This window comes from Megalops cyprinoides, chromosome 24 (assembly GCF_013368585.1).
Source record: "Megalops cyprinoides isolate fMegCyp1 chromosome 24, fMegCyp1.pri, whole genome shotgun sequence".
NCBI classification, from domain to species: Eukaryota; Metazoa; Chordata; class Actinopteri; order Elopiformes; family Megalopidae; genus Megalops; species Megalops cyprinoides.
This window is the reverse complement of record NC_050606.1, coordinates 8,223,919-8,237,967: the sequence shown is the minus strand read 5'-3', so window position 1 is coordinate 8,237,967 and position 14,049 is coordinate 8,223,919. Positions and strand designations below refer to the sequence as shown.

Here is a 14,049-nt window from a genome sequence, read left to right as displayed (position 1 = left end):
ATTAATAATGAAAAATAATTAATTTTGGACAGGGCAAGAAAAAAAGTCAGCAATGTTATTAAGCAACAACAACGGTGACATAACACAAATGAGGTTGTTTACCTGTTGAATAGGTAAACGTCTATTACGACTAGTCTGATATGAATATATTTATCAAGTATATTGAATCAAGCAATGTGCAGGTGTTCATTTGCATTACAAGAGTGACTCACTCCACAAACAGGGATATTACCATTTCAATTCAAGCCTGCTTTTCTGCAGCAGCACTGTACATAACCCATTCAGACACTCAGGGGTCATTGGCAGCATTGTTAAGGTGAAAGCAGGTGTACTTTTTACAAGTGCGTTTGTCATTCAAGCCCTGTCATGTGACTTCTACAGACAATGCACTGGATGATGTGTGCAATAAAAGGAATATGAACGTGAGAAAGGCAATAGACTCAACCAAAACAGCCCAAAGTGAATATGACATACACTCTTGTCATACTGTCAGAGATGTCAGAATTGAATGGCACTTTACTTGCAGATTCTCCCTCTCTTTTTTGTGCTTAATATTTTGAGAATCAGAAACTGTACAAATCAAGTGACCGTTAATTCATTCTGGTGATTTCAAAATGAACTAAGGAGTGAGTTATTCAGTATGCAGGCTTATTAAGTAAATGAAAAAAGCGCTGGTCAGAAGGGCAATTAGATACATTACATAATGCAGAAATAGGAGCTTTGTGGCTTCAGCAAGGATAAACTATGACAGCATATAAAAGTGATGAGTGCAGACAGCTCGGAGCACAGAATTTCCTATAGCTAAGAGCTACTCTCCATCTCAGCACCAAAACTGACAGTAGGACATACTAAAAAGTTTTAAAAATTTAAAGATTTGCGATTGTGTCTGAATCACAGACACAATTTGACAGGCTGTTCCATAGCAGCGGGGCTCTTTGAGAAAGGTCTACATCTAGATCATACTTTTCGTGCTATTTTTCACTCTTGAAACAAAAAAAAGCCACCTTCTTAAGAATGCAGCCATCTAGCTAGGAGGGGTTGGAGACGATACACAGATCATAGTTATATAGAGAATTGCTATAGCTGTAGTGCAGTTGATATTGGGCCCAATGTAAAGTCTTTCCTGCACTTTTGTGTGAAACACTGCCTCCCAGTGGCAAAAAGAAACACATCCTTTGGTCACATTTGGACACATGATGATGTAATTACGCTGAACATAAGTAATGCATAAGGAACAACAATTAGTATGAATAATTAAGATAATATAATGTCTCTGTGGCCTCTCTCATGCATCTGATATTATACTTTGAATGTGTGGGGGTGGAGGCAAAGAAAAGAGAATAGAGCTAATAACCAACCTAATTCTTTAAAGAGCCAAAGTTAAATTTTACATTACTTTACATTCATTTGGCAGAAGCTCTTATCCAGAGTGACTTCCTGCACAAAAGAACAGCAGTGTATCCATTGAAGTTAAAAGAGCAGCTGTGTCAGACCAGACTAACAACACTCCCAGACCAGTGAGTGTGAGCATAACACCATTCAAGCCCTACCACAACTTAACTTGTGCAACCTGACTAGACAAGCAAAGCCAAGTATTATACCATACATCACAGTCACTGGATCACAGAATCCAAAACACATCGATCAGTACACAAATTTTATCAGATTTATTTTATACAGCTGGATATCTGCTTTTTTCTGTACTTGTTTGTATGTTTCATCGTTTGAGTATCATGTGGGGCTCATTAGTACAAATAATATAAGTACAAATAAAAGTATTTCATGTGCAAAACTTACAATTTGAGGCTTGGAAGAAGCATAAGAAGAAGCAAATAGGTGTATATGACCTATTATATATGAATCATCCTCCACTAGTTATTTCAGGACATTTTAATTGCTATTGCATGTCATGTGTGGGCAGTAAGAAGAAAAGAAACACACAAGAAATCATCTGAGCCTGATTTTATTGCCTTGACTGATGTATAATTATTCTATTTTCGTAGATGGTCATTTCCTTTACAATAATATTCCATTTCAACCTCCAGCATGGCTCACATCAGGATGTGAATCTGCTGTCTGAAGCACAAAAACGAGGTCATTTGTAATTGTTTTTTGTGTGTAAGACTTGTTGTCTCGCTTCCGTGTTCGTGGCCATTTATTTTCCTTCCAGGCTATCCTTAAATAGCCTTCTCCCCGTGAGAAGGCTTTTTATGGCCACCTGAGAGACCTAATAGAGCAGTGAGCGAGGGCAGAACTGGTGGGAAGTCGATGCGACCATGACTCTGGATCTCTCCGAAAGGCACAGCTCCTCCTTATTCCGCGCTGAATCAAGGAAGTGTCTGAATAATTCATTCTCTGCTTTTTTTTTGCACAGAAGGGAAAAAGCATTGGTAAAAGGCCAAGATCTTCAACACTGCCCTCTACAGGCCATGCAAGGGGTACAACGTGCAGGCGGACGAGGGACATTCGAGACTTCTACATAACACACTCTAGAGAGGAAGATAAGAGGATTGGCTTGGATTCAGTGTGTCAAAGTCACATGGAAATAACATTTTCACTGCCGAGTGATGACACATACTGCAGACATGCAAGAAACACATCAAGGTCTTCCTGAACTGAAACGTCTATATTTACATTTAGTCATACCCATTTAGTCATTTGGCTGAAGCTTTTACCCAGTGTGGCTTACAAAAGCGACTTACAAAATGTCTTAGGTAAAACGAGCAAAAAACCAAAGCAGAGAGACTTCTGGTGACATTCTTTTAAAGAGAGACACTGTCTTTGAACATCAAACTGGAATCACAATTTACCTACTGTATTTGTGGATAGGACTACTTACAGACTAATTCTGGAAATGTAACCTACAAATTAGCCTTTTTCATCACTACTTTCCATTTCTGAAATTTAAAACACAGTTATGACTCAACTGTCCGGATCACAGAGACTATAGACTTTAAAATGAAGAAATGGTCAAGGTAAGCATTACTCAGTGGCTCTTAGGTGAGCTTAAAGGATGCTGAAATACACACCTGACTCACCTGACATTCAAAACGCATTTGCCTGTTTTGTTAAATACCTGGGTGTTAAGGGATAACAAGTTGTACCTGCGCCACTTCTCCACAGCCCAGTGAGTTCACTTCTAATCACCAAGCTGTTACACAACACAGCCTGTCAAATTCTACCTCAGTTCAGAATCCTCAATAACAGACAGAACTCTGAACCATATATTCTATCCATGTGATTGTGATGTTTCTTTTGCAACACTTCCTCCTCCCTACTTCCCCCCTCTCATTCCTATTCTGTTTAGTCAAGCTGATGTCTTCCTCTGCCTTCCCTCAGACAACAGCAGTCACTGCTGATCGCCGCATGCAGGAACCCTATTAGAGGACTGGTATTTTCAATACTAACTTGTTCTTTCTGTGTACTGCCAGAGGGAATGACGTGCCATGTGAAACACCTATTATTAAACTAATATGCTAATCACCTTCCTTCCCCACCCAGAATGCATGCACAGCACACATACACACACACACACACACACACACACACAGGGGGGGAGAGAGAGAGAGAGAGAGAGAAATGATGCAGACAAACACAAAAACTCATACAGCAGCAAACATATAGGCAGTAACTCCACAGGGCCTCTCTTCAGAGGACGCTAACTGCTAATCGCTCCCTTGACATCTCACTGAAGTAATGGGTTGCTCTGAAAGGTATGCAATTCCTTACCCAGAATTCCACTAAAACCACATACTCATTTGCAATATTTACTGACTAACAATCAACATGCAGTGGCTTGCTCAGGTGTCAGGACATTATCATATTTAACAGCTACTGAGTGATGTACAGTATGCGATGTCTCGGTCCTACGTTATCCTTGTGGTGCCTACACTGCTGTCATATGGCCCACCACTAAGTCAGTGACAGAGATTTGAAAATAGAAATTCACCCTCAGTAGTCTGGAATCCTCATACAGAATCATCAACACAGGCAGTAACAGGGTAGAATATCGATGCGAGAAAAGATGTTATTGGCTGGCAAAAAGGCAGGCTAGTAGAAACAGTGTATAAAGAAGGATAAAACGATTCACTCCACAGGCTACATTTCACATACGGACAGGTGTTTGATAAGGGATACAGCCATTAAGCACAGATTAAGAAAAACACAAGCAGGATGCTAATTGTTCTGCATACTTATTCTTTTTATACATCTGGAACGATCCACATTTCATTACCTATAACAAATGTACTTCAATTTTGAGGCAAGCAATGAACTGAATAATATTTTTCTACTAATTAAAATGAGTTTGGGAGTAACTGAAATTAATGAGAACGTGCAAAAATAGTAAAAAACAGTGACATCCTTAATTCTCCTATTTCACCTAAGCAAATGGATGGGTTGAAACATAAAATATTAATTCCGCTAAGGGAGAAAAAAAAAAAAACCATTGCTGTGAATTGTGTCTTCTACTGTAGCCCTGGTCCTGCCACGTGATTTTAATATTTTTTCCCCACAGGCGCCAGGCTGTGCTCTCAGCACAATACAGACAAATCCTCCACATTTAACCATTTACAGCACACAAATGAGCTTCTGTAAACATACCAACCAGAAAAGCCAGACGCTGTGCACACTAACTGGAAATGTACAAGACACTCCAAAGCAATCAATGATGACAGCAGAGGTGCACTTAAGGGAAAAAAAATACTTTCAAAAAAGGCAGCCACACTTTGGATCTCATTCATGTCTATCTATGATCTCAGCTTGTTCATGTGTTTCCTCAGATCCAATTCTCAGTCCATAGGTCACAGACTCCTCCTCCTCAGTCTCACGTGTTTCATAAAAGTAAACAACACTCAACACTAAATTTTCATTTCATCAGCTAGCGAGCTCACAGCTAATCATTCGTGGGGGGAGTAAAGGGGTCAATCCTGAAGACTCTCAGTGTCTGTGGGCTGAAGCTATGTTGTTTCCAATTGATCAACAATGAAAGCTTTTTTCCCCAACCAGCCCACAACTAAAGCACCAATAGTTACTTTGTGTTCACATGTTGATATTTCTACCTAGATCATAGTTATTTTTACACAATGTTTTTTAAAGCATGCGGCAGTGGGTGTTTTAATATACTGTACACAATGTGGATAAAAAAGCAACTTCACAGAACTGTTTTAGACAGAGAGAGAGAGAAAATTTGTCATTTGTCACAACAGCTACTCCTGTAAACTGGCATCTTTTGTCTTAATTCTCATTATCTATCCATTTTTCTTGCCTCTTCACATTCAGTACAACAAGTCCAATATTTCTTTGGGAAGTTGCAATGCTAAAAACCAGAAGGACCATTATTAGTTGCAAGAAGTGAACTGTGACATTACTGTAAGATGCAGAGGAGTGAATCAGTTAATAACTGTCGGTGCAGCACTCTGTCAGGAAGACAGAAAGGCATAGACTGACCATAAAATAAAGTGCTGGATGTCGGCGATCACTTAGGTTATAAAGCATGCCTTGAAAAGTGTGGGTGTCTAACTGTAACTAAGTGAAATGTTGTGTCCTTTATATCATGGTGCTGCATGTGGCTATTTATATCCAGCTCTCACTGTTTTTCAGGTAATTAGCACATTTCAGTTTTTTTCTTTGTACATATTGTACAGTATGCCATCATTTGAAATTAAAACCAAGTTACCATCTCAATTCGATTGTGTTTTGGGGAGGGGGGGGGGGGGGGGGTATGGTTGGGGGGAATCCAGGCGCCCAAATCTGGGTGAGATGTGGGGGCCATTTTTTTTTTTTTGTTTTGTTTTTAATTAAAACTTTAATATTCCAGTAACGCATACGTTACAACTCATGCAACTATGGAGATGTTTTTTTTTATTATTATTATTATGAAACGGACTCCACCCTGCTTGTAAAAGCATTCAGCGGGCAGTCTCTTCCGCGCACCAGCTGTGGTGACGTCAGCGCTGCAGTGCAGTGGGGCAGCGCCCGGGCCTCTGCGGGAGTCGAGCAAAGAGGAGCACAGCGGCACTGACCGGCTTCCACGGTGACAGAGCAGCATCACAAAAATGGGCAACGTCCAAGTGGGTATCATCATCTATTTCCTTTTCTGCGAGCGCCAGATAACACCTGTCTCGTTTACATAAACGCGCGAACAGTACCTGAATGTAGCTTATAGCTAGGATAAAGGAGTATGAATGGGAATGACGTTGCCAAGTGCATCCATTAAAAGAACCATTTCTGATCTACCTACGACATGTCTAGCCTAAATAAGGTTTACATAGACAAAAAACAAACCTCCTTGGTCTGCCACGTTTAAATAATAGATATTTAAATTCAATGCACAAAATACACGGCAGACAGGGAACAGCAGTCTGAATAAATGCTTTTTTAAAATACATAACAATATAGTTAAAATACTTGGATTATGGGAGCTCGGTTATCTAGAAATTTGTAGCCTAAAATAAAAGTAGAACCTTTCTGCATTTTGACCACATGGAATGGAACGGTTATGCACGTTTTGTATGGTTTTGTGTGCTTAATTTGTAGTTCGTGAATTCATATCCCGTCAGTATGTAGTAGAATACAAAATTGCATTGCTGTCAGCACCGTAACACGTGACCTGTGTCCGGAGGAGACGGAGAGGGAGCGGCGGTTTCCGTGTGGAATGTATCAGTATCACTCGGTATTGCCGTAATCAATGAGCCTCCATTGTCACAGCTCGCGGTGGGTGGGTTGGTGGGAATGACAGCTGGAACGTTCAGTCCAGTTCCAACACACACCCTTCCTGCGAGTCACCAGGGCCCCCGAACTGACACCCTTGCCGTGCTGAAAATCAGACGTCACTTTACGTTGTGCGTTTGGAGTCTAGATTTGCCTTCCTCGCGTCTGCGCGTTTTACACCTGTGTTTCTGCAAACTGAATGCGCATTCATCTATTCGGTGTTTAAAATATGTATTTTTATGTCAGCGAACACTCCTCAGTGCTGGCTTTTGGTGAGGTTTATGACTCAGCATAGCAGAAGTTGGAATATAATTAAGTTACTGCCCCACAATGATTTCAGTTTTTTTTTTAATTAATAACAGTCAGAAGATTTATCTAGGCTTGCTCTTGAAGGCTGAAATTGAAAGAATTATTTAAATAGAATGCAAATAAATGAAACTTGTGTTTCATCTACATCATGCATCATTCAAAATATACGAACACGGGCAACAGCAATGAAATGAATTCACGCCCCTTTATGAATGTACTTCACAGTTAATGTCCATCTCTGTTGTGAGCACTAGGTGACAGTATTCTTTGTATAAAAAATGCATTTTGTTTATAAATCAGAAAAAAAAAACTTTTAAGTCCGTGGTTTCTTTAAAACAAATTAATTTAAACCGAAACGATGGGATTTGGGAGGTCTCTCTTGGTTGTGGCTTGATCATTCATTTTTTACACAATATGCAGTCCTAAACTGTTGTTTAAATTGCATTAAAAATGCATGCTCTGTACTTTTGTTTTGCCAGCCTACAATTGTGCCATTCGAAGAGTTTGATGTTGTTACTGACATCAAGGCTATCCGAAAAGCCTGCAAAGGGATGGGTAGGTTGAGCAGTTTCTGTCCATTGGCCACCTTTGAGAGATTGTGGATCTGCTGATGTCATACTGTAGCAAACTGACTCTGAAATATGTCATGGAATCCAAATCAGTGTCAAGGTCAATCTGTATCATCAATACTGTTTTCACTCAGGAAATGTCTACAGGTTGCATTGTAACCCAAAAGAGAATGGAATTTCCCATTTTTTCCAGTTTGATTTAAATATAGCTAAACGATGTGCATATTGACACCAGAGTAGGCTTGACATCGCAGCTCATACTTTCTGGGAAAAGAGGGTGTTACAGTAACAGCTCTACTGGTAAAACACTTTCTCTGCCTTTTCTTAAAATCTGATAATTTGCTAATCAACATGTCTTTTTTTTTTCTTTTTTACAGGGACGGATGAGGAAACCATAATTAACATATTAGCAAATCGCTCATCAGCTCAACGTGTAGAGATTAAACAAGCCTATTTTGAGAAGTATGATGATGTAAGTCACATGTTTCCTCCTTACTGCATGATTTTTCAGAATCAGTTGGAAACTGGTAACACGTTTTCCCCCAGACTGGTGACTGGAGCCTGAATTTAATCAGAATTGCATCAGAATTTAATTTTATAACACATAATTTATATAAGGTCTCCTGTTTTCTGTTACTTGCACAACATTTTTGTTCGTTTCAGCGACAACAAAACAATATAATGTGTATAAGTAACAAAACATCATAACTTTCTGTCCTTTTTTCAGAATTTAATCTAGAAGGTAATGTAGTATGACTGAATCAAGACATGAGTTTTTAGAGATGTCCTGTAAGAAGGACAGAAACGGGCAGTGCTTTCATAAGCTTAGTGGCTTCGTTTGGCTCCAGGAGCTGGAGGAGGTCCTAAAGAGTGAGCTTGCAGGAAACTTTGAGAAGGCCATCATAGCCATGCTGGACCCGCCCCACATCTACATGGCCAAGGAGCTGAGGAGGGCTATGAAAGGAGCAGGCACTGATGAGGATGTCCTCGTCGAGATCCTGTGTACCAGCACCAATCAGGTCAGTCCTTTTCCTCCAATCAAACTAGACGAAAAGGGCCAAAAGTACAAAAAAGTGATAGGTGCTTTCCATCAGAACTGTGGACAGATTTCATCTCCAGGGAATGGTAAACTGTCAAAATAAAAGGTGAAACTAATAGAAATATCATTGCTATTTGAGATGTAAATAAGATTTGAGAGAGTCAGCAGTAATTTATTGCAGTTCATTTTTAAGAGAACAACCTGTCTTCTTTGAAGCAGAGTAATCAATTGTGTGTCAGAGAGGAATGAGTTTGTATCCATTGAATTCATTTTTGCATATTGCTTTATCCTTTCCCAACAGGATATTTTAAATTATAAAGAAGCCTATGTCCAATGTAAGTACACTCACAGCAGGTCTACTTAAATAACTTTGATGTGTTATCTATAGTTTTATTTTATTTGCCTAGCTTTTTAGCCATTTCTTCCATGAAATTCTCACCATGTGCAAACCACACATGAATACACTCATATGATTTTCTGTATGACCCTTGGGGGATTACGTCATGTGCTGTTTGTAGCGGAAAAAAAAACATTTTTTTTTCCACACAGTTTTGCATGTTTCTGTTCATTGAAGTCAAAACCCTCTACTCCTTACATTGAGTGCCAATGGATCATTAATCACTAAAGTGAGTCTGGACCTCAGATTAATGTCTTATCAGAAGGAAAGAATGAGACTCGGGGTAAAAATATTATTCTGAGCCAAGCTTGAGCCCAAGTCCAAACAAAATTCTTCCAAAGCCCTGGCTCCAGTACTCCCACCACTATACAGCACAGCCTTTATGTAGTATGGATGCATAATGTGTTTGGCTGGGGTCATGCGTCTGTCACCTTTCGACAGTCTCAGTCTCTCCTCTCTTAGTGTTTGAGCGGGACCTGGAGGCAGACATCGAAGGGGACACCAGTGGGGATGTCAAAAACCTGCTGGTCTCTCTCCTGCAGGTGAAGCTTGTGCCTAAATACAATTAAACACTGGCCCTTTTGCTCCGGTTATATTGGCGGGTTTTAACACTTAATCCGCCTTCATTGTTTCCACACCCTTCTGTCATCCTCAAGTGGTAACTTCTCTCAAGAGCTAAAACACGTACTAGATTAGGCGCTGAAACCCGTCTTGTTTTAATCCCTGAGAAATCTAAGTGCTTTGTGTCGGCTTCCCAACCACCAGGCCAGTAGGGACGAGACCTACGAGGTGGATGAGGGGCTGGCTGAACAAGATGCAGTGTCCCTGTTTGAGGTAAGGTCACGTTTAAGGTCGGGGCTGTTTTCAGACATTCAGAACAGACCTGAGCGTATTTGAATGAGATTATTCATGACTTCACAGACTGACATCCAGGCTTACACAACATCCGCAACCTGGTCATGGGGTCACTAAGGCATATCCCAGCCCCCTTCAGAGCTGAGTACAGCCTTTTGAATATCAATAAAACTACCATCTAGCAATATCAATAAAGTATCATCATCAAATATTGCACTATATGGGCAATTTAATGCATTCTGACTGTCACTACAAGAAGAAACATAGACAGGGGGAAGAGAAAGCCTAATCATGGAAGCCATTTGCATTATACACACATCTGTGCTGATAAAAGTGGGTGACAGACCAGGTATCAGACAGTCTCATCCCTCAACTGCAAGTTCTTAAAAGAGTGGAATTTAACGTTTGTTTTCTTCATTAGCATGTTTACACATTACTGAAGCCATATAGGAAACTTCATTTCATCACGTCCGTATTGACTCTAGCCCGTTGATTGTATCTTGTTTTCTCAGGCTGGGGAGGGCCGCTTTGGCACGGACGAATCGACCTTCACCTACATCCTGACCCACAGGAACTACTTGCAGCTCCAGGCCACCTTCAAGATCTACGAGTCGGTACGTCCTCCCACTTCAGACAGAAAACAAGTCCTGTAAAAGAAAATACCTGCAGACCTCTTCCGTGCATTATAAATTCAAAACGTACGTTTGGGTTTATCACACCAAGTCAGGTAGCTCATTAAACAGAGTTGCCACGCAGTGGCGTTTACTTGCTGCAGTGTTTTTTCGCAAGAACAAAAGGCTGACAGCTCCCCTAGACGACCGCAGTCACCAGCGTGCGCTTCTATTGTAACTGACTTGGCAATCACTCCTGCGTGTGCTTTTGTTCGCCCTGTAGCTATCTGGAACTGAGATCTTGGATGCCATTGACAATGAAGCTGCCGGAACTCTAAAGGACTGCTACATCACTCTCGGTTGGTATCAACCCGCAGCTAAATCTCCCAGAAGATCTCTCCCCGGTGCATCAGCGTCTCCCTGCCACAGTTAATTATTGTTCAGACAAAGTCAGTCCGACTCAGTAAAGCCAGGTAGATTAATTAAGACGTGAGCAAAATGATACGGAGAAGTGATGTCTTTACAACACAAGCTGCATTCCTAATAGTCCTTGCTAGTAGATTATGTATGATTATTGCATTGACATCAGAATCCTGTTACCAATATTGGCGCTGGAGGTTCCTGAATACCCCCGACACGGGGGGCAGGGATATTATGGGGAGGAGACTTGGGGATGGTACGGGGACAGTGTTTGGGGGCATTATGAGGACAGTGTGAGGGTAGAGGGACAGACTCACGGTCATCCCCCTGGGTGTCTCCATAGTGAGGTGTGCCAAGAATCCGCAGCTGTACTTTGCTCGGCGTCTGAATGCCGCCATGAAGGGAGCGGGCACTGATGAAGACACCCTCATCCGCATCATCGTCGGCCGCTCTGAGGTACGAGTTATTCACATATCCACTGATAACCACAGACGGGTATGATCATTTACAGTGTCAAAGAATCCCTTCACTGAAATGATAGTTATCTCTGCTTTAGTTATGTAACAGTAGATGTATAATATGCAATAAACACAAGCAAGTTGCATTTTAAAGTAATAATAATTATTAACACTATAAAACTGAGAAATTGCTAACATTTTCTAGAGTGCACAATCACATGAAACAAACATAACTTCCCCAAAGAGTGGCCTTTTCAAAATCTCCTTGGTATGAGTAAGGTTACCCATAGAAATATCTTCACTCCACAACTCTGACACCAGCTGGGTTTTTCACGCAGGCTCCAGCTACCAACACAAATATGTCAAAATATTGGTTCTGATAAACTCTCACATGAGTACATTAACATTGGAAATTTAGATGAAAAAGCAACACTAATCTGTATGGTTGCTTTTAATTGCAGCATTCTTAAAATGTAACTTTGATTTTACATAACTGCAGTGGCTTTGTAAAAGTGTATTAGGTTGATTTGGATCATATGCTCCCCATCTCACACCCTGTTTTTGAACTTTAGTTTGAGAGCTTGCCAAGGGTATGACCTGCAGTCACGCTACTGTGTTTTTAAACCACAGTACCAATATCTTTAGCACCTGAAAGGTGAACTGAGACAGGTTGCATTCAGTATGCTTTTGTGGTTGCCAGGTTGACCTGGAGACCATCAAGGACATGTACTTGGAGAAATATGACGTCCCTCTGAAGGATGCCCTCAGCTCAGAGTGTGGTGGTGATTTCAAAAGGCTCCTCCTCGAGATTCTGCACTGAGACGCTGCAGAACAGCACCACCTACTGGCTCAGACTGGCTACAGCAGCAACTGAAAGAACTAACTCCACTTACAGCAGTCAGCCTTACTGTCCCCTGACACAGGAAGTGCTTAACAGGAGTGGTGCTGGATACTTCAGATCTGTCTGACTTTAAATCACACTTCAACCTTAGTGTAGTCCATGTTTAGTCAGGTAGAGAAATAAGTTTCTGGGTGTTTTTAGTGCACCATTTCCTTTCAGCTGGGATGATGTTCTGGTACCACTATGCACCGCCACTGTTCACTTCCTGTAGTGGTAGTGATGCCTTGTTTTAGTACAATATGTTTTAATATGCAGTCCTGCCTGTCTCCACTCAAGTGCCGACTACTTGGAGTTGTTTTATGAAAACCATTCATATCAAATGCATTTATCATATGAATCTATCAAATCTGGATGCATCCATTGTGTGGGACCATACAAGATTCATCTTTGTCATAAACTCTGGCTTTAAAATCATCATCACTTTCCATTTTTTTCAGCTAAATTCAAATAATATATATTGTTATAATCAATTTACTACACTGAAAAACTGCCTTGACAAATCATGTACACTTTGACTGTTTTAATATTTCTAATATTTCTGTAAGAACAAATTAGTAAAAAAAATATTAATCTTCATATTGTATGCTTCATAATCAGCATATATATTTAAATGTAAAATATTACTTTGCTTTGAGGGATAGGTGCATCATAACAGGATGACCAGGTAATGCAGTGTCCTTTCTAAAACTAAGGTTTGAAGCTTGAAGTTATACTTATCACACTAATGGCACCCATATGTATGTTCCATCACAGGAGTGGTTTTCATATCTCTCTAAACAAGTGTCATGTAAGGACGCACCAGACATATCTTACTCTACTCTTTCAAATACTTACCGAAACTGTTGGCTACCTGTGTATATTCCATACAAGAGAGTTTATTGGTCTGGTAGAGAATGTAATTCTTATGGTCCAGGAAAAAGAACAGAACTGGGACCAGAGCCAGCCTGAGTATATCCAAAGATGTGTGATTCAATATTAATATATTAAAACTGGTATTTAAAAATTTGTTTGTTGTTTTCTTGAGAATAAGACTTCTGAAAATGAGCACACCATTCTGTCTGATTCATTTACTGTCTATGCATTTACACCAATAAGATAGGGCAATAACTTACTTAAAATATATGCATATGCAGATTATATACTGAGCAATTGCAAGGTTCATTTACAACAAACCAAACAGCAACCCCCCACATCCCAACACCCAGAGACTAAGGCTTAATGTACTACTACAACTACTGTTCTTGCTATTATTAAAAAAGTAAGACCTACAGCCGAGTTATTTATTTATCAGTTCAGTAAAATTGATTTTTGCAGAAGTAGATTACATTAATACTTAAAATATAAGCTTCTGGGATAAAATCGGCGGTATTAAGGCTGCCATCAGAATACCACCATTGCACTGAAGTGCCTCACCCTTACTGAAACACATCTGAGAGCATCTTTAGTGAATGTAGTTGCTGAAATTCTATCTACACCCCATCTGTTTTTAGCCTTATATAACTTAAGTCAAACTGAATCTATTTTAACTTAAATAAGGCTGCTATTCAGTAACAGTAAAAACGTATATTCCTTTGGGATTTACTGCCACAGGTTGTAAGCTTGATAGCCTAATTGAAAATGAAAGCACAAATTGACAGTTTGTCTCCTACATAAAGGTTACCCTCAAGTCTCCACAAAAAGCACCAAGTCAGTCACATGGCTGAAGTTATTAATCTCTGTAAGTCAGGGGACACACTTACAAAACATGTATAAATAACTGTAGCCACATTGCTTCACACA

At 40.1% G+C, this 14,049-nt stretch overlaps 1 protein-coding gene across 1 annotated transcript; it reads left to right on the top strand.

Annotated features, from left to right (window-relative positions):
* The first annotated feature begins 5,979 nt into the window (after window positions 1-5,979).
* On the top strand, window positions 5,980-12,668 carry LOC118771253 (annexin A13-like). The gene is made up of 11 exons (XM_036519194.1): window positions 5,980-6,071; window positions 7,500-7,575; window positions 7,967-8,061; window positions 8,438-8,608; window positions 8,930-8,963; window positions 9,488-9,567; window positions 9,791-9,859; window positions 10,393-10,494; window positions 10,775-10,850; window positions 11,255-11,367; window positions 12,070-12,668. Exons 1-11 carry the CDS (start codon window positions 6,057-6,059, stop codon window positions 12,187-12,189), a joined length of 951 nt encoding a protein of 316 aa, XP_036375087.1. The 5' UTR covers window positions 5,980-6,056; the 3' UTR covers window positions 12,190-12,668.
* The last annotated feature ends 1,381 nt before the right edge of the window (window positions 12,669-14,049 follow it).

Excerpts from the sequence above, each read along its gene's own strand:
- LOC118771253 (XM_036519194.1), top strand. Across the intron at positions 8,964-9,487 it reads TAAAGAAGCCTATGTCCAAT|TGTTTGAGCGGGACCTGGAG; the intron begins GTAAGTACACTC and ends CTCCTCTCTTAG. Across the intron at positions 11,368-12,069 it reads TCATCGTCGGCCGCTCTGAG|GTTGACCTGGAGACCATCAA; the intron begins GTACGAGTTATT and ends TGTGGTTGCCAG.